Source organism: Podarcis muralis, chromosome 14, assembly GCF_964188315.1.
Source record: "Podarcis muralis chromosome 14, rPodMur119.hap1.1, whole genome shotgun sequence".
Classification (NCBI taxonomy): Eukaryota; Metazoa; Chordata; class Lepidosauria; order Squamata; family Lacertidae; genus Podarcis; species Podarcis muralis.
In genome coordinates this window covers 32,932,467-32,960,140 of record NC_135668.1, presented here as the reverse complement: position 1 = coordinate 32,960,140, position 27,674 = coordinate 32,932,467, and the positions used below count along the sequence as shown (strand labels likewise).

The window sequence follows — 27,674 nt, the reverse complement described above, 5'->3', positions numbered from 1 at the left end:
CCACTTCATACACGTTCGACTGAGCCCCTCACCTTTTAAAAAACACTGGTGATGTTCTTCCCAACTATCCATTCATCGCTTATGGGCCTCCCTTGGATTTTCAGCCTATCCCCTTCCATACTGCAAGGTGTTACTTGTGCAGTCGCTGCTGATATGGATGATGAGAGATTCCAACAGCTACTCAGCGTTCTGGGGCAGAAGAACGTTCAGCTGAGCGAAGAACAGGTCGGCTTCTTTGCATGCATCTTGAGGGCTTTTTTGAGATCAATATTTGAAAGTATTTTCAAAGACCTGAATTGAATCTCCCGTCTCAGCTTTAATCCTTGGTGTGTGTTCTTGGGGATAAGATAGTAACAGAACTGGGGCCAGTCATTCTGTTAGGTAGGGTAAGGAGGCCACCTCAGGCAGTAGGTGATGACGAACTTGGTGTTGTTTGTAGGGTTTTGTGGGAGAGATTATTGCTGTTGTTGCTGTGGGGTTTTTGTATCTTTATTTTAGATCTTGTGATTTATGTGGAAATTGTCCATTTTGGTTATGTATTTTTAATGTTTTATTTATTTTGTTATGTTCTAGTTAAGTAGTGTGGTTTTTTCATGTTGTAAACCACCTTGAGCATGGTTTGAACTGTGGAAAGACGCCATACAAATGAAATTATGTATGTATGTATGTCTCCACAGTCTGCCCTAATCTTCTCAGCCAGCCCAATGCCCTCAGGTACTGTGGCATATGCAAAGGAAATCTTTTGGGGCTTAAATTTAGCAAAACCAGCTGCAAAACCACCACAGATGGGTGTGTTATTGTTGTTTATTTTATTTTATTTTTAAGGAAAAATCCCCTCGCCATTTTCTGAAATAAATGACCTGCTTGTACTTCTTTCTACTTGCTGACAGAATGTTCTGGTTTGTTTTTCAGCTGAGCTGCTTAGCCAAGAGGGTACTGCTCAGTGGACCCCCAGAGGATTTCAACAACTACCCTAAAGACTTGTTTCTCTTTTTAAGGTAAATGTAGAGTAGTGTTATAAGATGTGGTGGGCTTGGATGATGCCCATGAGTTCCTTCCAAACTTGTGACTGTGTATTTGTAAGGTTGGAATCCACCAGGGGGAACTACTGAACTGGCCATACTACTCTCTTTGTTAAGACATTGGCCCTAGCCAGGCTTGTAAGCACCCTGCTTTTACATGACTAAAGAGTGGTCATGTTGCTATGGATATGACTGGCTGGTGATGCTCTTTCAGGAGGAAGCGGGTTCTTCCCCACGCCCTCATCTGTCTTGTAGATAATAGAGCAAGAAGCCAGGGGATGCTCTTTTGTTCAGTCTGGCTGATACTGATAGCTGGAATGACACAGAGAGGCTTGTCTTGTGCTGTGCTGAATCCAAAGCTATGGTTTGGGGGGTCCCTCTCCCCCAGCAACCTAATGGAGAAGCAAGCTCTGTTGGAGTATTAATGCTGTGAGCCCCTCCATCCTATGCTCAGGTTGTAAAGGTAGAGGGACCCCTGACCATTAGGTCCAGTCGTGACCAACTCTGGGGTTGCGGCACTCATCTCGCTTTATTGGCCGAGGGAGCCGGCGTTTGTCCGCAGACATGTGGCCAGCATGACTAAGCCACTTCTGGCGAACCAGAGCAGCGCACGGAAACGCCGTTTACCTTCCTATTTATCTACTTGCACTTTGACGTGCTTTCGAACTGCTAGGTTGGCAGGAGTAGGGACCAAACAACGGGAGCTCACCCTGTCACAGGGATTCGAACCGCCGACCTTCTGATCGGCAAGTCCTAGGCTCTGTGGTTTAACCCACAGCGCCACCTGCGTCCCTGCTCAGGTTGTATATATGTTCAAATAAAACCACCATCTTAATAAAACACACCACAGTCTCCAATATCTTCATTTCAAGGAAACCAGAAGTAAGCACTAGAACCTCTGAAATATTTTTGCCACTTGGAGACTGGGGTGTGCACAGCAGTATATTAAACGCAGAGTGGGGAGAGTCAATCCATATGCACAAACATTCATTAATCCTTTCTTGTTTCTAGGCCTTCAGACCTTGCAGCAGGTGAAAACTGCAAGGAGTATGTCACTCGCGTCGGAAAAGCCAATATTGATGTCCTGGAAAGAGATTCCCCACAACGGAAACAGCTTCTGTCAGAGGCGTTAGCTTGCCTAGTAAGTAAAGTATAATTCTGGCACCTTAAGTAGCTATAAGAACAAAAGCATTTATTCAAGTTTGCGTCTGTGCCAAATAAGTGGCAATCTGGACCAAGAAACTTTCAATTTAACTCAAAAACTCCCTGGGGAAAAATACTCTTCACAGCACAGACTTCAGTTTTATCTCTTATGCCCATGACCTCAATTTGAAATACAATCAGTTTGCCAATAATCACCTGATATCACATGATAGAAGCTGGGTTTTATCTCTCTTCTCCAGACTGAAAAAATACAATTAGTAGATGAGTCAACTACTGTTCTAGCTTATTTACGTATTTGTAAAGAGGCATTTTTTATCAATGAGGGCCAATTTTAATAGGTGAAGCAGATTTTAGACTACTGAAGTCCTGGTGTGTTTTTCATGGGAAATTGAAAGGCAGCAAGTATTGGTCTACTCAGTCTCAAGTTATCTCCCAGTTTCTGAAATATCTCATAATAGTACCTATACAGGAATACAGATAGAAACTAATTCAATGAAATATATTTGATTATTTGGTTAAACTATAGGTTATTAATCAACTAAATTATTTTAAGAAGTTGATGGTTTCTCTTTTTAAAAAATTTACACAATTTTTTTACAAATGATTTTCCGTAGGACATCCATGATCTACAGGTAACCAAGGAAGATGCGGCAATTCTGGGCCACTTAGTCTGTGATCTTGGTGCAGACTACATTGCAGCATCCGGCAACAATTTTCTGACGCAGTTAAATCAGTGCCAGTCTTTCACACCCGAACAAATCAAAGCAATCCAAGCTCTCCTCAGCAGTGGAAGAACCTCCTTTGGGTAGGATCACACTGCAGGTTTTGTTTTTGCTCTTTTGGAGTTTTCTGAATTCTCCTGAAAAGAAAACTGGTTGTCGGAAATCTGTTTGGATTGCCACTGAACCTAATTCATTTGCATTTGCTAGTGCAAACAGCATTTCAAAGCTAGAATTGTGGGGTTTTGACTGGAAATGTTCATCATGAAATGTTATATTTGCAGCAAAAGCTAGGTTCCCTAAGAGGAAGCCATGCCTAGCATAGATACAGAGTCAGTTTATAGAATAATACCTAAAAAGCTGAGTTAGGCTATTCCCATGTCACTTACTGGCAGAAGCTTTCCAGGTTTTCAGACAGGAGTCATTCCTCTCCCTACCTGAAGATGCCAGGGTTTGAACGCAGATGCTCCACCACTAAGCTACAGCCCATAAATTTCACAGCTTCAAAAGCCATGCTTTGTAGCGGAAAGGTGGGTTTTGCCTAAGAAACCTGAATCTCACACAAATGAAAAGCAACCACCAATTTACACAGTACAGGTTTCATTTCACCATGGAATAAATTTTTACACATGTAGAAATGGATTTGGAGGGAGTAACTATGATCTTGCAATGTCGCACAGGTTCTGCATCTGAAACCAAGGCTTTAAATGACAAATACTTGATGTTGGATCCTTTTGGTTTAGTGCTTGCAAAATGCAAGTGTGCAACATTTGAATATATATTTTTCCCCTTTTCATCTTTAGTGGTATTGCAGTATTCCATCAGGTTATACGGCACCAGCAGGAGTAAGTGAGGGAGAGCAGCAGTGCTGTGAGGTTGGGGGAGCCTGTCTTGGTGGTGTCCTTCAGGTGTCCCAATAATACCAACCTAAAGCTTCCCTGATCTCACTGCTGCCTCACCCAGCAAATGCAGCACCAGTGGCAGGAGGGCAGTGCCCCTGCTGCCTTGTCCTCCTTGTGTTCTGCAGCTGCTCAATGCCTAAAGAAGGAGAAATTATATTCTAAATGTCACAGACATTGCTTCTGATTGGAACATCCTTTAAACTCTCTCTCCGTGAAACTCATGCCCCTACTTCAGAGTTCCATGGTGTTGATATGTAGCTTGCTGATAAGTTCCCATTCCCTTTCTTTCCACTCAGGCTTCCTTCAACATGGTCAACTTCTACCCTGGAAGAACTGAGTGGTTTGCTCCCTATATTTGATCACAGCATCCTACAAAGTATTCCTGCAGTAAGTCTCTCCCCCCCCCCCATAATCAAGGGGAAGCAGAAGGGTATTTAAGTCTCTGTTGAAGTGCTGTGCTCTGGGTTATGTTTGTTTGCCAGGAAAAAAGGATGGGGAAATTGTAAGTGGGAATTATTGTGGACCTCACTTATCTTTGTCACAAATGTCATAAATTGAACTAAAGCGGCCTAGCCTCTTCAAGTCTTTATCTCCACAACTTCTTGTTCCACCCTATTTTCAAATTCAACTTATATACAGTCTCTCTTCCAACCTTTAGTCAAATGTAAGGAGAGTGGACACCTTGTTAAATTTCTGTTTCCCCTTAATTGTCAAGCTCCTAGTCAAAAATGTTGTGCAAAACCTCCTGAGCAAAACACCCCCTTGTAAACTTTTGACCCTCCTGTGCAAAACTTCCGACTGCAAACCTTTATCCTTCCCGTGCAGGAGACTGCTAAAGCAAAAACTAGCTGATATATAACAACCAACCAGAAGACAAAATTTTCATTAATTTCCACCTGTGTTCCATTTTCCATCACTAGTGCTGCCACTGAAGTTCTGTAAATGAGAGCAGGCAAGGGGAAGGTCACATCTCATGATTCTTCATCATTAACCATCTTTCATACGATGGGTCTTGTGTTTGCTGTGACTTTATACTGAACTGTTTGTAACTGCTTTGTGCAATGATGACTTTGTTAGCCATCTTGAAAGGTAAGGTGGGATAAACCTAACATCATCACCATTTGCATATTATTTGCTGCGGTATTCTGTTCTGAAAAATAACCATCTTGGTCATGCTACCAAACCCCATATCCAGGAGAAGGAAAGGAATCTATGCATTCAGTTTAACTAATTGAGAATTGTATAGATTTTCTAGATTTTACATCCTTCACCACATAGGTGTTTCTTTTTCCTTTTGCAGAATGTATTAAAGCCATGGCTGAAAGACTTCTTACACCGTACCCATATGCCAACAGAACAGCTGGCATCTGTTGTGAAAAACCTCCACCCCTCCAGGCAGAAACGTAATTCAGGTATACAGCAACACTGCTTTTAAGCCTGGAGCTATTCTCTGGTAGCATTGAGGCCAATTCACACAAACAGCAGATCCCATTATAAAGCTGTTACATAGGAAACACAGAAAGTTGCATTATACTGAGACAGGCTATTGGTCCATCTAGTTCAGTATTGTTTATACTAACTACCAGTGGCTCTCCAGGATTTCAGGGAGGAACTTTTTGCACCCATACCTGAAGACACCAGAAATGGACCCTGGATATATGTGAAACAGATGCTGTTTATATTGCCAGACTTTAGATTGCCGCTTCAGTTTGCAGTGAGGGGATTAGAGGGGGCATTCTTGAAGTCTTCTCCATATGAACAGAAACTCCTGGTAGGGATGAGGGAGAAATTGAATTCAGTTTGCATCTAAAGGCAAATCTACCTAATTCACCCTTTCCAAAACAACACACAAAGTGAAACATAGCCACCCTTCAAAATCCAGACTTCCCTAAATTTTGCAATGCAGCAAGCTGGTCCCAAGCTATTAAGGGCTTGATATACTAACAGTAGCACCTTGAACTTTGCCTGGTAACAAGTCAGCAGCCAGCGCAAATCTCTGAGCAGGCAGGATCTCACTCCCACCAGCATCTGTGTTGTAGCATATGGCACTAACTGCAGCTTCCATATCAAGCACAAGGGAAGCCCCGCATAGAGTTCATTGCAGTAATCCAACCTTAAATTACTTGCATAGTTAATACAGGTCACAGAATTTAGCCTCTCTCCAAATACCTATTTAGCAGAGAGCACCCTACAGCACATAGTCTGTACTCCCTGGTTCAGAGGCACTGTGCTTCTGAATCACTTGTGGCTGAGGAGCAAGAGGGGTGGACCTAAACCAGGGGTCTGCAACCTTTAAGACAAAAAGAGCCACTTGGACCCGTTTCCGAAGGGAAAAAAACTGGGAGCCGCAAAACCGTTGCGACATTTAAAGCATGCGCACCGCTGCCCTCCGATCTGACAGTGGGCGGGAAGGTGACGTCAGGACGGTGCGTGACTAACTCACGCACCGCCCCCATGCGATGTCACAGCCAGTACAGCGCCCGCCACAGTGGGGAGTGTCGGGGCGCACAATGCACCTCCTCCCCTCGCTAGTATCTGCCCCGGAGCCGCGGCAAAGGTGTAAAAGAGCCACATGCGGCTCCGGAGCCGCGGGTTGCTGACCCCTGACCTAAACAGACAGAACTTTGATAGGATCCAGCAGGGCTCTTCTGATGTTCTTGTATCCACACTGACTTGTCAGTTGTACAAGTTCTTCAACCCTAGTTAACTATTGAGTCTTGCCTTCCCAGGATGCCCAGCTGATAAGACCATAACACAGGAGGTGCTTGATGATGAGCTGATGCCTCTTTATTACGATAACGAGGAATTACGCCAGTGCTTGGATGACGCAACCCTGCAGGCCAATTTCAACAAGATCTCAAGTTATGCTTTCACTGAGGAGCAGTTGATGGTGCTTAAAGAAAAGCTGGACCGGGTAATCGATGTTTTGGCTTTCATAGTTTGCTAAGAGGGGCATGGAACCGGGGCTTGAGTTCAGCCATTGCTCATCTGAGACTGCAGGCAAAGGAGAGTGGTCCAAGCAGGTCAATAGATTGAGGCCTTGCATTCTCTCTGTCTCTCTCTCTGTCTCTTTCACTCTGCCCCCACTCATTCATTGAGGTGAATGAGTCACTGCCCCACCAATCTCAGCCTGCCCTCAACAAGCCCTCTCCCTGCCTGTCTCCTGACTAGGGACGAAAAGTGGCACCGATTCCCTTTCCTTCCCCGTCTACCAGCTCTACCTGGTACGCCAGCCGAGACCCTACCTGCCTGGCACTGTCTCGCCAGATTGGTGCATGCTCTGGTTATCTCCCACTTGGACTACTGCAATGCGCTCCACGTAGGGCTACCTTTGAAGGTGACCCGGAAACTGCAACTAATCCAGAATGCAGCAGCTAGACTGGTGACCGGGAGTGGCTGCCAGTACCATAATACAACAGTCCTAAAGGATCTTCACTGGCTCCCAGTGCATTTCCGATCACAATTAAAAGTGTTGGTGCTGACCTTTAAAGCCCTAAATGGCCTTGGCTCAGTATACCTGAAGGAGTGTCTCCACCTCCATTGCTCAGCCCAGACAATGAGGTTCTCCTCCAAGTGTCTTCTTCTGGTTCCCTCACTGTGAAAAGTGATGCTACAGGGAACCAGGAAGAGAGCCTTCTCGGCAGTGGCACCTGCCCCGTGGAACACCCTCCCGCCAGATGGCAAGGAAATAAACAACTATCTGACTTTTAGAAGACATCTGAAGGCAGCCCTGTTTAGGGAAGTTTTAAATGTTTAGTGTTTTATCATGTTTTTACTATTCTGCTGCGAGCCACGCAGAGTGGCTAGGGAATTCTAGCCAGATGGGTGGGCTATAAATAATAAATTGTTGCTGTTGTTGTTCCATCCTGCCTTAGTCTCATGCAGCCTTGTTTCTGTTATGCTCCAGTTCATCCTCTGTGAAATGCCATGTTGTTTGCCTTGCTGTCATGAAATTATGTAACTAATGTAATATAAATAGTTAATTGTGTAAGTTAGGTTGTCAGTATGTTATTTCACCCCATTAATTCAGTGCAAAGGAAAGATAATGCAAATTGCGGGGGGGGGCATAATCAGTTATGTGTTGTTTGTATATTGAAAGCTGTAACACCAGCAAATATCGATTGAATTCAGTTGATTTTTGTTCTGCACACGGGTTGAAAAAGTGAACACCAGCCATTTCCTCTCCCCTTTTCTTCGTCATCAGAATTTCCTAACATTCCTGCTTCTTACTTCCAACTCATGGGGGGGTGACTCTGCCTGTCATGGCCTCTGGAGTTGCCTATTGTTGATCTTCTCTGCATTCCTTCCCTCCAATCCTGAAGGGCACCAGCTCTCTCACTCTCTTGTTCTCTCTCTGTATCTCTCTCTCTCACACACACACACACACACACAAACAAACACAATAAGGCAATCTGTCTCCTGATGGATGTGTGCTCTGAGAAAGGGCAAGAGGTGCTCCAGTAGCGTTCACAAACACTGATTTTTATTTTGCAATCCCTACAGATTTATCCTGATGGGTATCCCGATTCGGTTATCCGTAGCATGGGAAGCCTCCTCAGCCTAATGACTCCTGAGGATATTAAGAAATGGAAGTTCCACTCGCCAGACACCCTTGTTGCTTTGCTGGACAACGCTCCCGATGATGAAGTGGTAACGTCAGCCTTAAAAGCACAGCCTCTCCTGATTTACTTCTTCCCCTCGTTTTCCAAACTAGAAGTTTATTTTGATTTTGTGAATCGCTTCCTAGAAGCAAAACATGAGGAAACATTTTACATGTGTAAAGAGGTGCATTTGGTTGCAAAGTTTTAGAGGGACGGCACTAAAATACACAGAGGTTATGCTTCCTCTGTTCTCCTCTGCTTTTTTAACAGATGGTAAAGTTAATGAGTGGGTGGCGCTGTGGTCTAAACCACTGAGCCTAGGGCTTGCCGATTGGAAGGTGGGCGGTTTGAATCCCCGCACCGGGGTGAGCTCCCGTTGCTCGGTCCCAGCTCCTGCCAACCTAGCAGCTTGAAAGCACACCAAAACGTACAAGTAGATAAATAGGTACCACTCCGGCAGGAAGGTAAATGGCGTTTCCTTGTACTGCTCTGGTTTCGGTGCTCCATTGCACCAGAAGCGGCTTAGTCATGCTGGCCACATGACCCTGGAAAACTGTCTGCTGACAAACATCAGCTCCCTCGGCCAGTAAAGCGAGATGAGTGCCACAACCCCAGAGTCGTTTGCGATTGGACTTACCGTAACTGTCAGAGATCCTTTACCTTTTTAAAGTTAATGAGTTGTTTCCCCTTCAGCCTACCCCAGTGCATTTTGGTGCCTCAGACCAGATTTCTGAATATTCAGAATACATAAAACGTTGCTAGAATGAGCCACAATGTGGAGACAGCACAGAGCATTGATAAGACTAGTTCAGCCGACCAAAATCCACTGGAAAAGTCATAGAAGTTGGCTCATAACATGTCGGACAACTGAGCCACCCTACTTCAATATTGCCTGATTGGCAGTTGCTCTCCGAGGTTTCAGGCAGGGGCCATTTCAGGCCATACCTGGAGATGCCATTGAGGATTAAAGCTGGGACCTTCTGCATGCCAAGCAGCTGCTCTGCAACTTTGCTGTGGAACATAGATGCTGCCTTATGTCCATCTAGCTCACTATTGCCTACACTGACTGGCAGCAGATCTCCAGAGTTACAGACAAATGACATTCCCAGTCCTACCTGGGACCTTCTGCATGCAAAGCAGGTGCTTTAGCACTGGGCTATGGCTATTTTATCTGAAAGCCACCTGAGTCCCTGTCTGGGGGAAAGGCGGGATATAAATAAATATAATAATAATAATAGCTCTTCCCCAAAAAATATACATTTGCAGAATGGCCCTGAAACCCATTGTTTTCAAAGGTTGCTCAGGTTTGTGCAGGTTTCTGCATTGGGGGTGCATGGCCATTGTGGTGAGACCCCTGAGAACATTTCCTTTTAGGACAAGGATAGAAATGGTAGAAATAGTAAAAGGTCAAAATAGTATACTTAGCTGAGTTTTGGCTAGTTCATTAAGCAGTGTCTTAGCTTTGCTCATGTAAGACATACTTACAAGCCAATCTGTTTTGGGTTGGAAATTATTTCTTTTAGGCCAGGGAGATTATTCAGCAATATGGCAAGTCCGGAGGCCAGTTTGATGCCACAGCTCTGAATGCTGTTGGGGGACGTTACATGTGCTCCTTGACCCAAGGCCAGCTTAAAACGATCACAGAGAATGCTATCAAGTGAGTAAACTCCTTTAACACTCTTCATCTCTTAGCAAGAAAAGAGGTCCACTTTCCGCTTAGCAAATGGCTTCTCCACAAAGAATACCAGGAACTGTAGTGAGGAGAGTCATTAAGAGACCGTAGTCCTCTCACGGTGCTACAATTCTCAAAGTTCCTTGGGAAGGTTATACCACTCTGGGAATTGTAGCTCTGGGAGGGGGAACATCTCTCACCCCCCCCTAACAAACTACATCTCCCAGGATTCTTTGGGTGAAGCCATGACTGTTAAAGTGGTATCACAGCATTTTAAATGTATTGTCAAGTACGGGAGTTCCCCTCTCCCTTCTGGTGGTTCAACTATAAGAATGAATTAGCATTTGGTAGATTTATTGTCCTTTTATTACAGCATTATGTTGCAATCACAAACAGGCAACCCTCCTCAAGGATATCAGTTGCCTACTCTGACTCCTCCCCACTTCCACAGCAAGAAGTACACCAACGAGAATTTCCTCCCACCCCCACACCATGTCTCCTTTGTTCTCTGACATGCTTGGACCTCCGAGTTCAGGGGAGGGAGGGGGGTCTCCCCCACTCTTAATTGATGTATCACCCAGCTGCTCCCTCCCTTCTGGTTGCTTAGCTACTATCTCATAGCTGGGTAGCTCCTCTCTCAACTGAGCAGCTTCTGTGTCTGTCTGTCTGTCTGTCTGTCTCTCTGCTTCTGGAAATGCTGGAAGCGGGGTGTGTGTGTGTGTGCAAATATCCCCCCTCCTCTTCTGTTAGGAGCTAATCTCCCTGTGATTGCATTCCCCAGTCTTCCGATCCAGACCAGCCCCTGACATGTATAGTGTGCAGGTGGGATGGTAATGGGAGAGGCAGAATCCAGGGATACAACTTGATTATTAAGATCCTGGGCTTTGTGGTCTTCCAGCGTGGGCCTTTAGGTTATGTGCATTACTTCAGTTTTATAGCACACAATTTCTCTTCACATATTGTATTTTATTCTGTTACAATTTGAATCTCATAGAATTCCAATCGTAATACAATATGGGAAATAAAAGAAGCAATTAAAGTACAATTAAAATTCAATATCCATATTCAATGTAATGGATGTGCAGTCTCCTGTCTTCACAAATCCACAAACATAAAGTGCAATGGGGTGGCCTCGGGCCAATCCCTGCCTCTCAGCCTAAACTACCTCACAGGGTTGTTGTGGGGATTAAATCAGCCCCACCCTGGGGTCCTTGGAGAAAAAGGTGGGATATTAATGAAATAATATATAAACAAAATACTGGTGACCCATGGACCACAGTTTTGGGGGCCTTGGTGGTTTATAAACAGAAGTTGGATGGCTGTTTGTCAGAGATTCTTTTGCTGTAATTCCTGCAATGGAGGGGTTGGACTAGATGACCCTTGGCATCCGTTCCAACCCTAGAATTCTATGGTTCCATGACTGTATGATCTAGTGAGCTCAGCTCTTGGACCCCTTCATTCCAGTGAATAATAAGCAAAGCTGAGAGACTCGGTCACCTCTTCTTTCCTCTCCCTCCTTGCCTTTCTTGACAGGAGTGCCAAGACCCTCAACATTGGTGGGTGTCCTCAGACTACCAAGGATATCCTGTACCCGAAAGCCAAGAGGGCTTACTCTGACCGACACAACGAGTTCCCTGCTTACTATAACCTCATCAAGCCGTACCTGGGTAAGTCACAGCATCATTTTCGGAAACACCTTTGCAGTCTAGGATGAGCATTGCAGTTTGTTGTAATGCAACTTGAAAGCAGCAGATCAGCTTATCCATTCACTTAAATGGGGACACTGCCCCACTAACCTCAATCTGCCCTCCCACCCACCTTCTTACTTAGAGATGGGAGAATCTGTCAATTTAAAACAAATGCACATATTAGGGTATGTGCATAACAGCATAGTGAAAATAACATACAAAGATGCATTAGATTGGAGAAATGTTCTTGCAAGTATGCATATAGTTGTCACAACTGCATGCAACTCTTTATTAGGAGAATTTTGCACTAAAATTTTGCACTAAAATTTTATGACGGTGTTTTGTTTTGTTTTGTTTTTAATAAAACCCACAAACTGATGCAGAAATGTAGAGAATTTAAGTTTGGAAAAATGAGAAACCAAGAGAACCGAAATTGGTATATTTGTCCATCCCTAGCCTTGAACACTACCATTATGTCTGGTTTGGATCAAATTTTATTTCCTCACCATCCCTATTTGCAGGACTGAGGAAATTAAAACAATGTTGTGGGTTTCATGGGGGTCGGTCTGGATGATACCCTGAGCTCCTTCCAATTCATTGGGTGCTGTACTCAGTGAGGGTTAGAATCTAAGAGCAGAGGTTGCTGGCCTGGTCAGACAAGTTTATTTGTAAGACGGCGACCTTAGCAGGCCACTTAAGAGCATCCCAATAGAACGAGCTGGGTTGCAGGAGCTACAACTAAGTGATAGCGCCCTACAGGCTAATAGGTGGGCCTTTCCTCCAACCCCTTCACCTAGCTGCTAGGCAGGAAAACAAGAGCCATAGTAGCTGGAATGGAAACAGGCTAGAAGCTGGAGACTCAGAGACATGCTTGCTCTGTGCTGGATCCAAAGCTGGGACTACTGGAAAATTTAAAGACACCGTGAAGAGTTGGGGACTTTCACATGTAAAGAGTTGCCTTTATTAGGGAACTTTGCAATTCAGTTCTAAGCATAACTAAAAGATCTCTTTCATTGACTCAAGAAAGGTTGGCAATGTATAACCATCAAGTTTTCACCAAGTTTTCTTCTTACAGGAGGTGCTCCGGGTGAGGATCTGAGGGCGCTCAGCAAAAATAATGTCAACATGGACATCAACACTTTCAAGGGCTTGCGAAAGGACGCCGTGCTGGTGAGTGGGATAACGCCGTAGGGCTGAAGATGACAGGGCTGGCCGGCCCATGAGGCAAGGTGAGGCAGTTGCCTCAGACAGCAGATACGGCTGGCGGCCATCTCCTCCTCACCCTGCCTCCTCCTCCATGCCCGCCACCACCTAGTGCAAGTCATTTTATTACAGTCAATGACCAGTATCAAGGCAAATACACCAATTACAAAATTTAAAAACTCAAGACAAAATCAGATGATGTAAAATCACATATACATAAAAAAGGCAGTTCTGGGTCACCATTTATCAGTCAGAAAGGAAACCTTCTGACCTAGGAATGTCCATCGGTCGGTACATTACACTAATCCTGGGTGCTAATCATTGTACGTTGTATTTTTATTGCTGCTGCACAAAACTTGGCCACCTTGAATGTTATAACAGGATTAATAGCTAGGATGTTAGGACAATAGCTAGGATAATATCTCTGGCCTCCTTTCGCTCCTGCCTTTAGCACAGAGTGGTTGTGGCTTCAGGGGAGGAGGCAACAGTGAGGGAGGGCTGTGGAAGAAGAGGAGGGGGGCTGTGGAAGATGAGGAAGAGGTGGGGGTGGTATTTTCTGTTTCTCCTGAAGCGGCAAAACATCCAAGCAGCAAAACATCCAAACATCAAGCAGAGGCTTGACAACCATATGTCAGGAGTGCTCTGATGGTGTTTCCTGCTTGGCAGGGGGTTGGACTCGATGGCCCTTGTGGTCTCTTCCAACTCTATGATTCTATGATTCTATCCTGGGCTGGCTGTGGAAAGCGACCTTCAGAAAGAACATCAAAATAAAATGAAATGAAATTTATCAGAGCACAATTCAGTCTTTGACTGGGCTTCTCTATTAGTCCCTGGGGGATTTCTATAGATCACACCCCAGCCTTCTCCTGTAACTGTACCGGGAGTGGTGTAACAAACTTGCACCTACAGCAACAATTGGAGCACTTTGGAAGTTCCTCTCAGTGAACGAAAGAGAGAGAAAGAGTGGGCCATATGCACATACACACATATCCTTTGCCGCTTACATTCGCAGTTGGAGCTTTTGAATCCCAGCAGGGTAGACATTGCCTGTAACCATCTCCCTTTGACTCATTTCACAGCAACTAAAACCCACCGATGTCAAACACTTGCTGGGGATGAATGTAGCAGAGCTGAAGACTCAAGAGAACGATCCCTTCGTAAGAGACTGGATCGTGAAGCAGAAGCAGTCTGAGCTGAACACCCTGGGCCTTGGGCTCCGAGGGGGGATCCCTGACGGATACATTGTTGTGCCTGACGAAGAAAAGAAACGTAAGAAACGGGGGGCATTTGCTTTCGAGGGGGTTTAAATTCCTATGATGTAGGAGGTAAATGATCCGCAACTATAATAAAAGCTCTGCAGCTTGAGAATCAGTATATAGGAATTATGAAAATGTCTCCAGGTGTCTTTTTTGTGTATACAGTGGTACCTCTGGATACGAACTTAATTCGTTCCGGAGGCCCATTCTTAACCTGAAACTGTTCTTAACCTGAGGTACCACTTTAGCTAATGGGGCCTCCCGCTGCCGCCGCACCGCCACCATGCGATTTCCGTTCTCATCCTGGGGCAAAGTTCTCAACCCAAGGTACTACTTCCGGGTTAGCGGAGTCTGTAACCCGAGGTGTTTGTAATCTAAGGTACCACTGTACAGATATATGTACTACTTTATTTATTCATCATTTATTTATTTTTGCAATCTGCCCTTCCTATAAGGAGTTCAGACAGTGCACATTCCCCGCCCTGCCCCCATTTTAATTGCACAACAACCCAGTAAGGTAGTGACTAGCCCAAAACCACCACAGAGTTAGATGGGATCCCAAAGGTTATCTAATTCAAACCACTGCAAAAGCATCCCTGATCAATGGCCATCCAGGTTCTGTTTAAAAACTTCTTACAGAGGAGAACTGACCACTTCCCAAGAGAGTCACTTCCACTGTCAACCAACTAAAACTGTTGAGAAATTCTTCCTTATGTTTAGCCAAAAATACCCTCTCTGCCCCATTAATTTTTTTTTGTACTTTAAACCCATTGGTTTGAGTTCTACTCTGTGGAGCAATGAAAAGCTATTTTGCTCCATCATCACTATGACTGACAACTCTTCTGAATGTTTGGAGATGGCTGCCATATCGCCTCTTAATCCCGTCTTCTCCAAGTGTACACACCATGCACTTAAATCTCATTTAAATCAGATTGCCTCTCTCAAAAACGCATGGGTACTGCTGTTTGTTCAGGGTGCTGGGAATTGTAGCTCTGTGGGTGGGGGGTACACTACAGTTCCCAGGATTCTTTGGGTGGGAGCCATGTATGACTTGTCTCCCGGAGACAAGGGCTATTAATTAATACTAGCCATGATGGTTGTAAGGGACGCAGGTGGCGCTGTGGGTAAAACCTCAGTGCCTAGGACTTGCCGAAATCCCTGCGGCGAGGTGAGCTCCCGTCGTTCGGTCCCAGCTCCTGCCCACCTAGCAGTTCGAAAGCACCCCTAAGTGCAAGTAGATAAATAGGTACCGCTTTATAGCGGGAAGGTAAACGGCATTTCCTTGCGCTGCGCTGGTGCTGGCTCGCCAGAGCAGCTTCGCCACGCTGGCCACGTGACCCGGAAGTGTCTTCGGACAGCGCTGGCTCCCGGCCTCTTAAGCAAGATGAGCACGCAACCCCAGAGTCAGTCACGACTGGCCCGTACGGGCAGGGGTATCTTTACCTTTATGATGGTTGTGCTCTACCACCATGGTTCTGAACACCAGTTACTGGAAGCCGCAGAAGGGGAGAGTTGCTGTTGCACTCAGAGGTCCTGTTTGTGGGCTACACATTGAGGCATCTGGTTGGCCCCATGACAACAGGATGCTGGACTAGACAGGGCATTGGCCTGATCCAGCAGGCTCTTCTTAGCTTCCTGTGCCTGTCCCCTTCTGCTTCAGAGTTCTCACTCTTTCTCCTGGAAGATGAGGAATCTGACTATAGAGTCATAACGATGTTGTTTCTTGTTTCTCCAGAGACCTCCGGAGCGCCCCGTGCCGCCACCATTGCCCATCTCCTGCACCTCTTCCCTGCGTTCCTCCTGACTCTGTTGCTGGCTTCTTTCCTTTCATGAAACTCTCCTGCTCTAATCAAAAAACGGGCAATGTGGTAATGATGATCGATCTCATTTTGCTGCCATTTTCTATCAACTTTCAACTTTGCCTGTGGTGGGAAGAACAAGAATACCCTTAGGGAAGTGGGTGAAGGAGATTATTTTAGGAAGTCAAACAGAATCCGTTCCGGAAGTCCATTCAACTTCCAAAACGTTCGGAAGCTGTGTTGGATGTTTGGGTTCCAAAGACCGTTCGCAAACCGGAACACTCACTTCCGAGTTTGCAGCATTCAGGAGCCAAAACGTTTGACTCGCAAGGTGTTCGGGATCCAAGGTGCGACTGTGTGTGTGTATATATATACAGACATACATATATTGATATGTAAGCCACCCTGGGATCTTAGGGTAAAGGATGGGTGTTTAATAAATAATAATAATATGTAGAATGCTTCATTCATGCAGCAATATCATTTGCAAAGTAGGAGCTTCATAGCCTGAGCTATGATGAGACACCAGGACCTGTATAAATTATGCAGATAATGTAGAATTAGCTGCTTTTGTCCAACTTACATGGTTTGTTTCTGTAAGCTATAGGGGGTGCAGCAAGGAGCAACCTTGAGCTCTAAAGCACAACCTTCTGAAGTGCTGGCTGCTCATCCCACACAGTCCCTGGGCTTTAAGCTTAACCTAGCAATGCCCAAATATTTTCAAGCAGAAAGGCCACAGCTCAGTGGGTAGAGTGGGTGATTGGCACACAGAAGATCCCAGGTTCAATGGCACTTCCAAGCAAGGCTAGTAGAGAACCACGCCTGAAATCCTGGGGAGCTGCTGCCAGTCAGTGCAGAGAATAATGAGTTAGTTGGACCAGTAGTCTGACCTAAGTTCCTCTGCCTTTGACAAACAGGGAAGGGGTGGGAATTAAATCTGCAGTTCTTGGGATTTTGTGCAACACAGAGTTGCATACTTCTCACTTTCTCTGAGCTCGAAAGAAACTTCAGGAGCAGGTTTAGAGGGTTGCTTTTCTTTCAGAGGAGAGAGTACGGATGTGTTGTGTTGAGGTTTGAGCTAGATGAATTTGTCGGTTTCCATTTCCTCCCTCTGTTTCTCATTCTTCCAGTCTTAAGTTGAGTTTATCACATTTCCAGTATTCCAATATTTCAGAATTTAGTTTGCTTGCAAAAATATACTATGAGAAATGCAGTTTCACCTAATATGGGGAAGGACCACAGCTCAATTGTAGAGCATCTGCTTTGCATGCAGAAGGCACCAGGTTGAATCCCCATGGCATCTCCAGATGGGGATGGGCTGGGAAAGACTCCCTGCTTAAAACCCTGGAGAGATACTGCCAGTCAGTGTGGACAATACTGAGCTAGATGAACCAGTGGTCCAACTCAGTATCAGGTAGCTTCCTATGTAATATGATGCACGCTGGTTTGTTATTTCACTTATTTGTTTGGGGAACTAAATTCAGAGCAGTAGCAAATTTTGAAACCTAGCTTTGTTTCCGTTCACATCCAGCTTCAGGAAGTGTGAATTGATTTCAGTTTATTAACAGAGAGAAGAGATAGAAAGGAAGTAGGCAACTCCAAGCATTATCAGCATCCTAAAAAATCAGCAACAACCCATTATTTTCCCCAAGGCTGCTTCTGCCCAGTTAACTCCAGTGACGTGAAGTCTTCTTTTCTTGCGAAACCTGCCTTTTTCAGTCCTCTTTCCCCACTGCAGATAAAGAGAACCTCCATGCTTAATGGACACCATTAATGGACATTGGTGTCCATTAAGCTAAAATCCCCTTTAGCTACCAAGAAAGATAAAACTTTCCATAATAGGCCAATGAGTCCAGGGCCAGCCCCAAACATTTTGAAACCTGAGGCAAAACAAAAAATGGTGCTCCCCTCTCCACCGGGGAAGAAGATGGGAGTGAAGATTGACATCGGGAACAAAGGAGAACTAAAGTTCTATATCGGGATCCACTGCCCCTCTGAATCCTGCCGCCTGAGGCAGTTGCCTCAACTTACCCCATGGGTGGGTCGGCCCTGAATGAGTCCATAGGATTTCCTAATGTCACACACAATCCTTGCAGTGTGATTGCTGATGCACAGAATGCACGTTATGCAGTCATATGATCAATCAGCTGACCAGAAGTGCCTTCACCACAGCAGACATCCCGAAGTCTCCAGAAATGTCATAGTCAGTCCAGCTAACCAAGAGTAAAGAGAAATGCTGTGGTTGGAACTGTCTTGGGCCATGAAGAAGAACCTGCTGAGCTCAAGACTTCTTTCTAACCAGGGGGAAGACACCAGTCTGCTGACTGGGCCCGTCACTATGCACCAACTGGGTGAGCAAGTGAGATGGACTTGGAAGGCATAGTTGCAGCCTTCTGGACAAGCATTGCAAGCTGATTCTAGGCCCAGGAAGAGAGGGGCTTGCGTCAGTCCCGCAGTGGAGGCTTCTCTTGAGGACTAGGTGCCTGCTTGCTTCGTAAATTGTTTGCTGGGAAAATGTGAAAGGGCTGCAACTCAAAGGCAGGCGGGTTGGGGATCAGTGTTAGAAAAGGGTAAGGCAATAACAGAAAATCCGCTGGGGAAAGCTAAGGACACCCGATGCTATATAACCTGTTCTTTTGACTCATATAAATGGCTTATATGTATTGTGCAAAATAAACATCTGGTCATCCTCTCTAATATGGCTGCTGTGTCTTTGGCATTCCTGGTGTAAGATGTCACACTGACTTCTAAAACAGGGCTGGGGAACCTCAGGTACAGGGTCACATGTGTGCGTCCCCTACCTCATGCCTCTCTACATGGACCTCAGGATTCTCCAAGCCTCCCCAGACCACACCCCCTCTCCCTAGGCCACACCCACCAGCACCCCTGCCTAACACCCTCCAGTGCTCTAGCATGACTGGGATGTCTCCTTGAACTCTGATAATGCCCTTGCTTGCCTCGATGGAGGAAAGAGAGAGTGGGTGTGTTGCATGTAGCCTACTGTACAAAGGGTCATATCCAGCACTGTGCCCACTTTTTCTTCTGGCCTGCCCACATTTTGCTGCTCATCTTCACCCCTTCCTCACTGCCTGTGTTGGAGTTGTCCTTTGGGAACTCCCTTAAAAGGAGGAACGGAGAACCTGCAGCACTCTAGAAGCTGTCAAAATATAATGCAGAGGTATAACTTGACCTAGGAGGAACATACTTCTGCATTTTATAATTCTCCCCCCCCCCACTCTAATTTTAGCCACTAGGGGTTGTTGTTGTTAAAGTTCATTTGGGCCTCAGTGTGCATAGTTGTGTAGACACTGCGTCGAAAACTGTGTTGATATACGTATTCAGTTTGTTTTCCCCACTCTCCAGCCCTTCTGGCTCCCAACCCAGCATTCCAAAGGGGGGGAAATGTGTAAACATCAAAGCCGGTCAAAATTAAAACCAATTTTTTAATTTATTTTTTAACACGTTATTGAAATTAAACAGAAAGTCATTTCCGCAGAAAGCAACTTGGTGACATTAAGGAACGTGAACAATTTAGGAGGGAGAGGGGAAACAGCTGGACTTTTTTAAGATCAATGAGCATGAGATTTAGAGAGGTATACAATGGAGTCTGGAAGTTATATCAATTAAGAGCTTCAGGTGAGCTTTCCATCACTTCTATCAGAACCTAAAACTCTTTCAGTGGTAAAGAGGGAGGGGTGATCTCTGTCATTTTGGATTCCATCAGTTTCTTGTTTTTCTAATCAAGTTCTGTTCCCCACACTTCCATATCAGTTTGCAATTATTTTTTCAGCATTGTAATATTAATTTATCTGAACATACACATTTTTGCAAAGCAATTTCCCCCTTGCATTTCCACGTGTTATTTTTTGATAATATATGCATTTTTATTCACACTTTACCCTTGTTTATGCATCGTTGTACATATTACTTGGAAAACTGCTTTGCAAAATCTGGAAAAGTGAATTCCAAAGGATGGCTGAGTTTCCGTTCGCGTATTGTTTTGCAAAATGCAAAGTAAGTGGCTTCATCTTTAAATGCAAACTAAATCACATTTGTCTCCCATTCTTCAATGTGACTAATGTCACATCTGGATCATGGCAGTTTTGAATAAAGACACACTCAATATTCCCACCTTCTGAATTCAGCAGTTGGGCAGAAATCTATTGTAGTTTTTATCAGCCACTGTAAGTTTCTCAAGCTTATGGTTTTGGTGATTGGTACCTGATGTTCCCTGAAACTTTGGCCAACATGCTACAGCCAAGTCCAATGAAAATACCTATTGCTAATATGCAGTATAGCACAAAATACAGAGTTCTTATTTAGGGTTAACATAGGATTAAGATGCCTCCTTCCTTTCAAGGTAGTGCCTCTGCTGCACAATAATCAACTTTCCCCAGCATTCAAGACACTGGATGCTTCCAAGCAGTTTCTGTTTTCGGATGAGGTTCAGTCACATGCCAGAAAATTCAGGTTGCGTAATTATAGATGGATGGGACTCAGACCTTGAGCTGTAGGCTGTCCACAAAGGGAAGGAAGAACTGAGAAGGGACATGCCAATTTGAGTTCTCTCAGTTCTCATTTTTTCAATCTTAAATTCAATCGTCCACATTTCTACAAAAATTTGACATTTTTTTAAAAAAAAACACCTAATGTACTCTTTGTGCATTTATCCCAATAAACACATTTTTCTATGCAGCTTTGACTCAAGCACATGTCTTGCAAGCAATTTTCCCTAAGACATTGCATTTTTTTTAATGTTAGTTTCATTTTAATGCACAATTCTCCAAAATAGATGCATTTTTGTAAACATGAGTCGGTTGGAGCACTAAATTGCAAAATTCAGAGAAGTGCAAATTTCAAAGGATGGCTGTGTTTCAGTTTTTGCATTGATTCAGAAAGTGCAGACTAAGTAGGTTTGCCTTTAAATGTGAACTGAATGAAACAGAACTGAGTCTCTGAATAGAACAGCCTGGCCTCTTAACCAGCACAAGCAGGGCCTGGGTGATACAGGAGTCCACTATCCACATGTGATTTGCAGCAACTGGTATTCAGAGGCAGACTGTCTCCAACCGTGGAAGCAGAAGACAGCCATCATGACTAGCAGCCAAGGGGCAGAGAAAGCGGTTTGCTTTCTGCTAGGTTCCGAAATTGTCAAGCTGACTGATGGATGGGCTGAGCAAAGCCAGTCTTCTTGCTTCCCCTTGCTCGGAACCAACCTGAGGTGCTGATGGTGCAGTCCTAGTTACTAACACAGGCCCAGAAAGGAATTCAGGAGTACAGCTGTTCCAGGAGGCTCAACAGACCAGGATCCAGCATGCACAGAGGACAGGAAAGATGGTGCTGGATCTCAGCACTACCTTGAGTGTGGAAGTGTCACCATAACAAAATGAGGGTAGAGAGAAACACAGCAGCTTTGCAGCAGGCAAAATTTGCATTAGGCACATGGCAGTTACTATGCACATAAAAGTCAGAAGAGACCCACAGTCCAGAGAGCATTGGCGTTTGATCCATGGGTTCCAAATGGCTCCCCTTGTAGAACTTCAAAGCTCTTGCCTTTGCCGTTCCCAGTTACTGTCGGGAGGTGCAAGGAAGCAACAATACTCTCAAAGAAGCCTCCTCTGAAGTGGGATTCCAACCACAAGGGACAATGTCAGAAGAAGACAGGTGGAGGTTAAGCTGGAAGATGATCCTGAGTGGAGAAAGTGGAGGAGTAAATCAAATGAGCCACTGTTGTTTTTGCATTCAAGATCCTCAGATTTGCTAGAGGGCTGGAAATTCTACACTATAAATGCCCTTTCCTCACCATGGATTATGCAAAACATAATGTACAAAATAGAGATCAGATTTCTATAACCTAGGGTTTTGTTCTAAGCTTCAGACACTTTGGAGGAGCCTCCATACTGTAGACTCACTAGGCCTCGGAGGGGAACCAAATCCACCTTTTCTGGGCCAAATATCACATATGTAGCCTTAAGGGCTGTTGTTTTCAGAACACAAGAGCTGTTCTGTGAAAGATGGTGTACATCAAATTTTGAATGAACTTGAATGCACTTTCTCACCCTCCCCTGCTAATATGCCTGGTGTTGTTAGGTAAGTCTGTTCAGCCACAGCCTTTTCAGTGGGAGGAAAGCTGCCTTGCACCACATCAGACCATCCAGCTCAGCATTGCCTACACTGACTGGCAGTGGCATTCCAGAGTTTTAGGCACTGGACATACTGAGCTCTATCTGGAGATTCCGGGAATAGAACCAGGGACTTTCTGCATACAAAGCAGGTGCTCTACCACTGAGCCATGGCCCTTCCTCATAATTTAGAACATTGTTTCCCCCCGATAAGTCAGTCTAGTCCCTTCACAGAGGTCATTCCACCATGAAGGTGCTATTGAGGTAGAGATTCCCTGCCCTTAGACATGATAGATATTTAGCAGATATTTAAATCATAGGCACTTACCACTTAGCGGCTGGAGATTGATGTAGCCATTGGGTGTTGGATGCAATGGTGGTCTCGTTCTCGAAGGTGTTCTGCTGGTGGCTCTCCTTGTGGTTTGAGGTGAGATTCCTGTCTTAGGGGATGTTTCTGGGACATGAACGGTAGTCTTGCTTGAAGCAGTTGACATCGTTTCCTTCATTTTTGTGGCAGCACTGATGGGTGCTGGGGTTGTGGCATTTGGCATGGGCTTAGGTAGTACTGAAGGCCTTTCAGAAGACGTAGCGGTCATGCCAGGCGTAGTGGAAGTTCCATTGCTGGTACCAACTGTGGTTGCATTTGCACTATAAGTGTGGTTTGTGCTGATGGCAGGTGTGTAGGAAACTGTTGCACTGATGACATTAGTCACATTGGTGACAGAGGTCAGGAGACCTGTATCGTTGATCGTGGTGGTGTCGGAGGCTGGTGTGGTGTCGGTGGCAGCAGTCAGATTGGTCTCCATTGCAGTGGTAGGGAGACTTGTATCATTGATCATGGTGGAGTTGGAGACTGGTGTGGTGTTGGTGGCGGCAGTCAGGTTGGTCTCCATTGCAGTGGTAAGGAGACTTGTATCGTTGATCGTGGTGGTGTCAGAGGCTGGTGTGGTGTTGGTGGTGGCAGTCAGGTTTGTGTCCACTGCAGTGGTAGGGAGACTTGTATCATTGATCGTGGTGGAGTTGGAGACTGGTGTGGTGTTGGTGGCGGCAGTCAGGTTGGTCTCCCTTGCAGTGGTAGGGAGACTTGTATCGTTGATCGTGGTGGTGTCAGAGGCTGGTGTGGTGTTGATGGCGGCAGTCAGGTTGTTCTCCATTGCAGTAGTGGGGAGACTTGTATCATTGATTGTGGTGGAGTTGGAGGCTGGTGTGGTGTTGGCAGTCATGTTGATGCCTGTTGCAGAGGTAGGGTCAGGTATTCCACTGACAGTATCATTTGAGGCAGTTGTGACATTGGAGGAGGTAGCCATTATTTTGGTGGAAGCTGCAATGGTGGAGTCTATCGAGACGGTAGGAAAAGTCGTGCTATCAGTTCCGGTGTCGCTGGAATCTGCTGAACTTCTGCCAGAGGTAGTTGTGTTGACATCTCTTGCTGTGGGAGGGGCCGATGTTCCACTGATGGTATCATCTGCAGTAGCTGTGACACTGGATGAGATAGCTGGGACTTGGGTGGACAAAGCAACTCTGGGATCTATGGCAACCCTTGTGTGGGTGATGTTGGTGGAGACAAAAGAGGTTTCATTGGCCGCAGTGCTGGTTTCAAAGAGTGGTGTTGAAAGGGGTTGCATAGCAGCACTGCTGCTGGAGAACACTGCTGCATTGTCACCAGAGGTCACTGAGTCACTTGTGGCAAATGAGGTTGACCCCGTACTGGGAGCAGTAGGAGGATCAGCTGTTGGAGTGTCAATGGGTGTTGTAGACTCGGAGGCATCTGCTACTGTGATGCTGGTTGCTGTGGAGGACAGAGAGGTCATCCCTCCTCTCAGACCAATCTCAAGAGTGTCCAGCTCAGACTGAAAATGGCTCTTGATCCACAGGGCTACCGAAGGATCACTCTCAACTTCTTTCAAATCAGGCAAATTTACACCAAGCAACCCTTTCACATCCTGGACGCTCAGTTTCTGCAATACATTTGTGATACCTTTGCTCATTCGGGCAGGTCCCTGTGTTTTAGTTATGATTTCCCCCAGAAAATGACCTTTCTAGTCTGCTCTTGCTTCTCTCCACTTTAAAAGCATTAGAAATACAACCCTGGGTCTACACTACAAGCCAGCCTCAGTTCCAATACTCTTCAATTATCGTAGCATCTCCTATTACAGTTTGATGAGGGTGGCATGAGAATGAGAATCCTCTGTTAGAGACCCTGCACCCCATATCATGGAATTATTCCTCACCCACCCCCTGCAGTGTCCCCTGAAAAGGATAAATAATGGTTAATTCTGCTTAATTGTCCTTTTAAATGTGTTTGTGGGAGGAGGGGTTGGTTTGGTTTGTTCTTGTTTTTATTATGTGGTTTTATTTTGTGTTTTTATACTCTGTGAACCACCCTGAGTTCTTAATATGAAGGACAGTACAGAAATTTAATTAATAAATAAATAACACTGTAATGTTTTTACGCTTGTAAGAGTCTAGCACAGCCTTCATCAACTTGATGCCTTCCCGATGTCTTGAGCTATAATTCCCATCAGCCCCAGCCAGGACAGACATGTTTTGGACTACAACTCCCATCAATCCCCAGCCAGCATGGCCATTTTAGACTACAGTTCCCATCAGCTTGTACTGGCTGGGGTTGATGGGGAGCTGTAGTCCTAAAACACCCAGAAGGCACCAGTATGGGGAAGGTTGGTCTGGCAGATAGTTCCACATTTTGGCTTAAACTTCCTAACTGATGGAATGGATGGGAAATGTTGATGTGGCCAAGTCTTGCCCAAGGCTGCCTTTAGAATCCACACAGTTCAGCCAACTGCAGCAACTCACCTGTAGCTCTTCTGGCTTCAGATTAACAAATGTGGCAATATCCATCGCAACCTGAGATCCAGCCAGCCTTTTCAGGTCCTCAGCAGGAGCTCCACCTTTAAAACAGGGAAGGAAAAGGAAATGGGAAACAGAGCAGCTCATATATTTAACAAGGTGGGATGGAAACCCCAAAACCACTTAAAAGAAGAAGAAGCTGCCTTTAAAATAAAAATGGGGCACCGTCTGAGAAAAACTGGGAATGCACCCATTTCAGAGAAAGGTAGTCCAGATTCTAAGAAATGTAAGAAGGTAAAGGTAAAGGTACCCCTGCCCGTACGGGCCAGTCTTGACAGACTCTAGGGTTGTGCGCCCATCTCACTTAAGAGGCCGGGGGCCAGCACTGTCCGAAGACACTTCCGGGTCACGTGGCCAGCGTGACAAGCTGCATCTGGCGAGCCAGCGCAGCACACGGAAACGCCGTTTACCTTCCCGCCAGTAAGCGGTCCCTATTTATCTACTTGCCCCCGGGGATGCTTTCGAACTGCTAGGTTGGCAGGCGCTGGGACCGAGCAACGGGAGCGCACCCCGCCGCGGGGATTCGAACCGCCGACCTTTCGATCAGCAAGCCCTAGGCGCTGAGGCTTTTACCCACAGTGCCACCCGCGTCCCAAGAAATGTAAGAAAGCACTCCCTTAATTATGGAGGGGAAGGTTCATCTGGAAGCACCTTCGTTGCCCATGGTGGATTGGAGGAAAGTTGCGGGGAAATTAAGGTACCCACCTAGATATGGCTGAATTAGGGGATAATATGCACTGGTTCCATTTTGGCTTGCAAAGGCCGTGCGTGCTTTTTCATAGAGGATGTCTTTCTTGCCTTGGGAACAGGAAGAAATATCTAACTTCTCAGCATGCCTGCACAAAGCAAAATACAGAGGGTGAGACTGGACAAAACAACTGCTTAAAAGCTTCAATCGACTTGGAAGGCAACTTAGCTGCTGACACAAAATAATAGCTGGTTCAAGGGACCTTGAAACCTTTGCCCATTTTCCTGGAGCAGCCCCTGCGTGCTTGCCTTGATGCTCAAACCACATGCCTGAGTAGAAGGACCGGCAACCTGGGTCTCACCTATGAAGGTGGCACCCTGGGGTCAGGCAAGGTGCCAATTCCATTGGGAAGACCCACATTGTCAGCCCCTGGCCAGAACTTTGGATCGTTGAAACGCTGTCTCAGTCACACAGGAGTCTCTCTGCTGAGAAAATCTCACATGGCTGGGATGGCATGAAATGGCTTGTTAGGGGTGCATTTTATCACATAGTTGGCAGTGAGCTCAACAAGGGAAGTGATGGAGAAGAAATTTGGTTTGGCATTTTAATGACAGGTCTGTCAGTGGCTGCTACCCATGATGGAGGTATGCTCTGCCTTCACGGTTGGAGGCAGAAAACCTTGCAAATGCCAATTGTTTGAAGCCATAGTTGTGGGGAATGCTCTCATCCAGGAAAAGAAATACCCTCGGCTCTGAGTCAGACCTTCCATATCTGTTTCTAGCAGTAAAGCCCCCTGCCCCACCCAAGGCAGCATCCTACCGAATTGCTTCTGGGTTTATTTGCTTCAGCTGATCTTCGTCCAAAAAGCAGAGGTATTTCCCCTCCAGCATGTCAAGTAATGGGCCCGTGAGGCTGCCCCCTTCTTCCATGTATCTTGACACCAGTCGCCTGAGCTGCAAGATGAAGAGTTCAGTTTCAGGACATGAACAGTGACACACTGGGTCACCTGTGGTGGCACATCTAACTCTGACATCCAACAGTGCTGTAGGACTGCGGCAGGCAACGTGAAAAGTTTGCTCCAGCAGCTAGAGTAATTCCTGATGTATCTGCATCATCTAGGAACCAGTTTTGGCTGATGCCCATTGGGGCTGGTAGGATGCAAGGCAGGAGGCCATCAGTAGGTGGCGCCAGAGCCAATGACAGGCAGAGCTAACCAATTCTAGTTTTGTCCTTGGCTTCCTCTCTGCTGAGTTCTGCAAGTGGCAACTCTGAGACTAAGGAGGGGAGAGGAGCCTGGCAGCAGACAGGCAGGGCCACCCAATGGAATGGTGGAAGGAAGGAAGGAAGGAAGGAAGGAAGGAAGGAAGGAAGGAAGGAAGGAAGGAAGGAAGGAAGGAAGGAAGGTGGTTGGCTGAGAGCAGACTGAGTTTGGTGGCATTGAAACTATTCTGCTATTCCTTTAGGGTCGTGGTGTGAACTGACAAGGTGAAAGACCTAAGATAAGGAGGTAGCTTTTTCTGTAACTCCCATTGACTAGTATGAAAAGTAAAAGGAACTGGGCTTTCCTGCTTCATTCTTCCTTTCCTTCCCTGACTGTAAAAGCAGAGTTTAGTTTGTTATGAGCAAAGCTTGTCAGTTAATAAGAGAAGTCTGTGTTTCAAAAGTCATGCTCCTTAGAACCATAATTTCTGTTAAGAAGACCTTAGTAGTTGCAATAGCTAGAGCAATACCCCCCACTGGATACACTGCAGGGGCACTATGTTCTTTCCTTCTGCACAGATATTTTAAGGATTTCCTTAAAATTCACATGGAAATGGGATGGAGAAGGACCCTAGCTAAGTGGCAGAGCATCTGCCTCGCAAGCAGAAGGTCCCAGGTTCAATCCCTGGCTTCTCCAGGTAGGGCTGGGAATGCCCCCTGCCTGAAAGTCCGGAGACCTGCTGCCAGTCCATGTAGGCAATACAGAGATA

General features: G+C 45.7%; 2 protein-coding genes and 1 non-coding gene across 3 annotated transcripts in view; 2 read left to right on the top strand and 1 right to left on the bottom strand.

Annotated features, from left to right (window-relative positions):
- Nucleotides 1-107: 107 nt before the first annotated feature.
- Nucleotides 108-18,723, top strand: MSLN (mesothelin). The gene is made up of 13 exons (XM_028706574.2): nt 108-225; nt 913-998; nt 2,034-2,163; nt 2,801-2,991; nt 4,104-4,194; nt 5,108-5,219; nt 6,537-6,721; nt 8,311-8,457; nt 9,932-10,065; nt 11,614-11,747; nt 12,844-12,938; nt 14,051-14,240; nt 15,963-18,723. The coding sequence occupies exons 1-13, from the start codon at nt 154-156 to the stop codon at nt 16,058-16,060; spliced, it is 1,665 nt and encodes a 554-aa protein (XP_028562407.2). The 5' UTR covers nt 108-153; the 3' UTR covers nt 16,061-18,723.
- Nucleotides 18,724-19,455: 732 nt separating this feature from the next.
- The window catches only part of LOC114584579 (uncharacterized), a 35,650-nt gene continuing 27,431 nt past the window's right edge, over nt 19,456-27,674 (bottom strand). Inside the window, exons 29-33 of the mRNA XM_028706566.2 lie at nt 26,524-26,657; nt 25,722-25,852; nt 24,963-25,057; nt 22,477-24,106; nt 19,456-21,715 (exon numbers count right to left, since the gene is read on the bottom strand). Coding sequence (XP_028562399.2) covers nt 21,630-21,715; nt 22,477-24,106; nt 24,963-25,057; nt 25,722-25,852; nt 26,524-26,657 — 2,076 coding nt within the window. The 3' untranslated portion in view covers nt 19,456-21,629. The remainder of the gene's footprint in view (nt 21,716-22,476; nt 24,107-24,962; nt 25,058-25,721; nt 25,853-26,523; nt 26,658-27,674) is intronic.
- On the top strand, nt 27,525-27,601 carry TRNAA-CGC (transfer RNA alanine (anticodon CGC)). Its single transcript has one exon. It is a non-coding gene; the product is annotated as a tRNA-Ala (tRNA).

What these genes read in the sequence shown, in the direction of transcription:
- MSLN (XM_028706574.2), top strand. Translation starts at nt 154, where the DNA reads ATGGATGATGAGAGATTCCAACAGCTACTCAGCGTTCTGGGGCAGAAG. An exon ending in ACGCTCCCGATGATGAAGTG is followed by an intron (nt 8,458 to 9,931) that starts GTAACGTCAGCC and finishes TATTTCTTTTAG; the next exon opens with GCCAGGGAGATTATTCAGCA. An exon ending in GCCTGACGAAGAAAAGAAAC is followed by an intron (nt 14,241 to 15,962) that starts GTAAGAAACGGG and finishes TTGTTTCTCCAG; the next exon opens with AGACCTCCGGAGCGCCCCGT.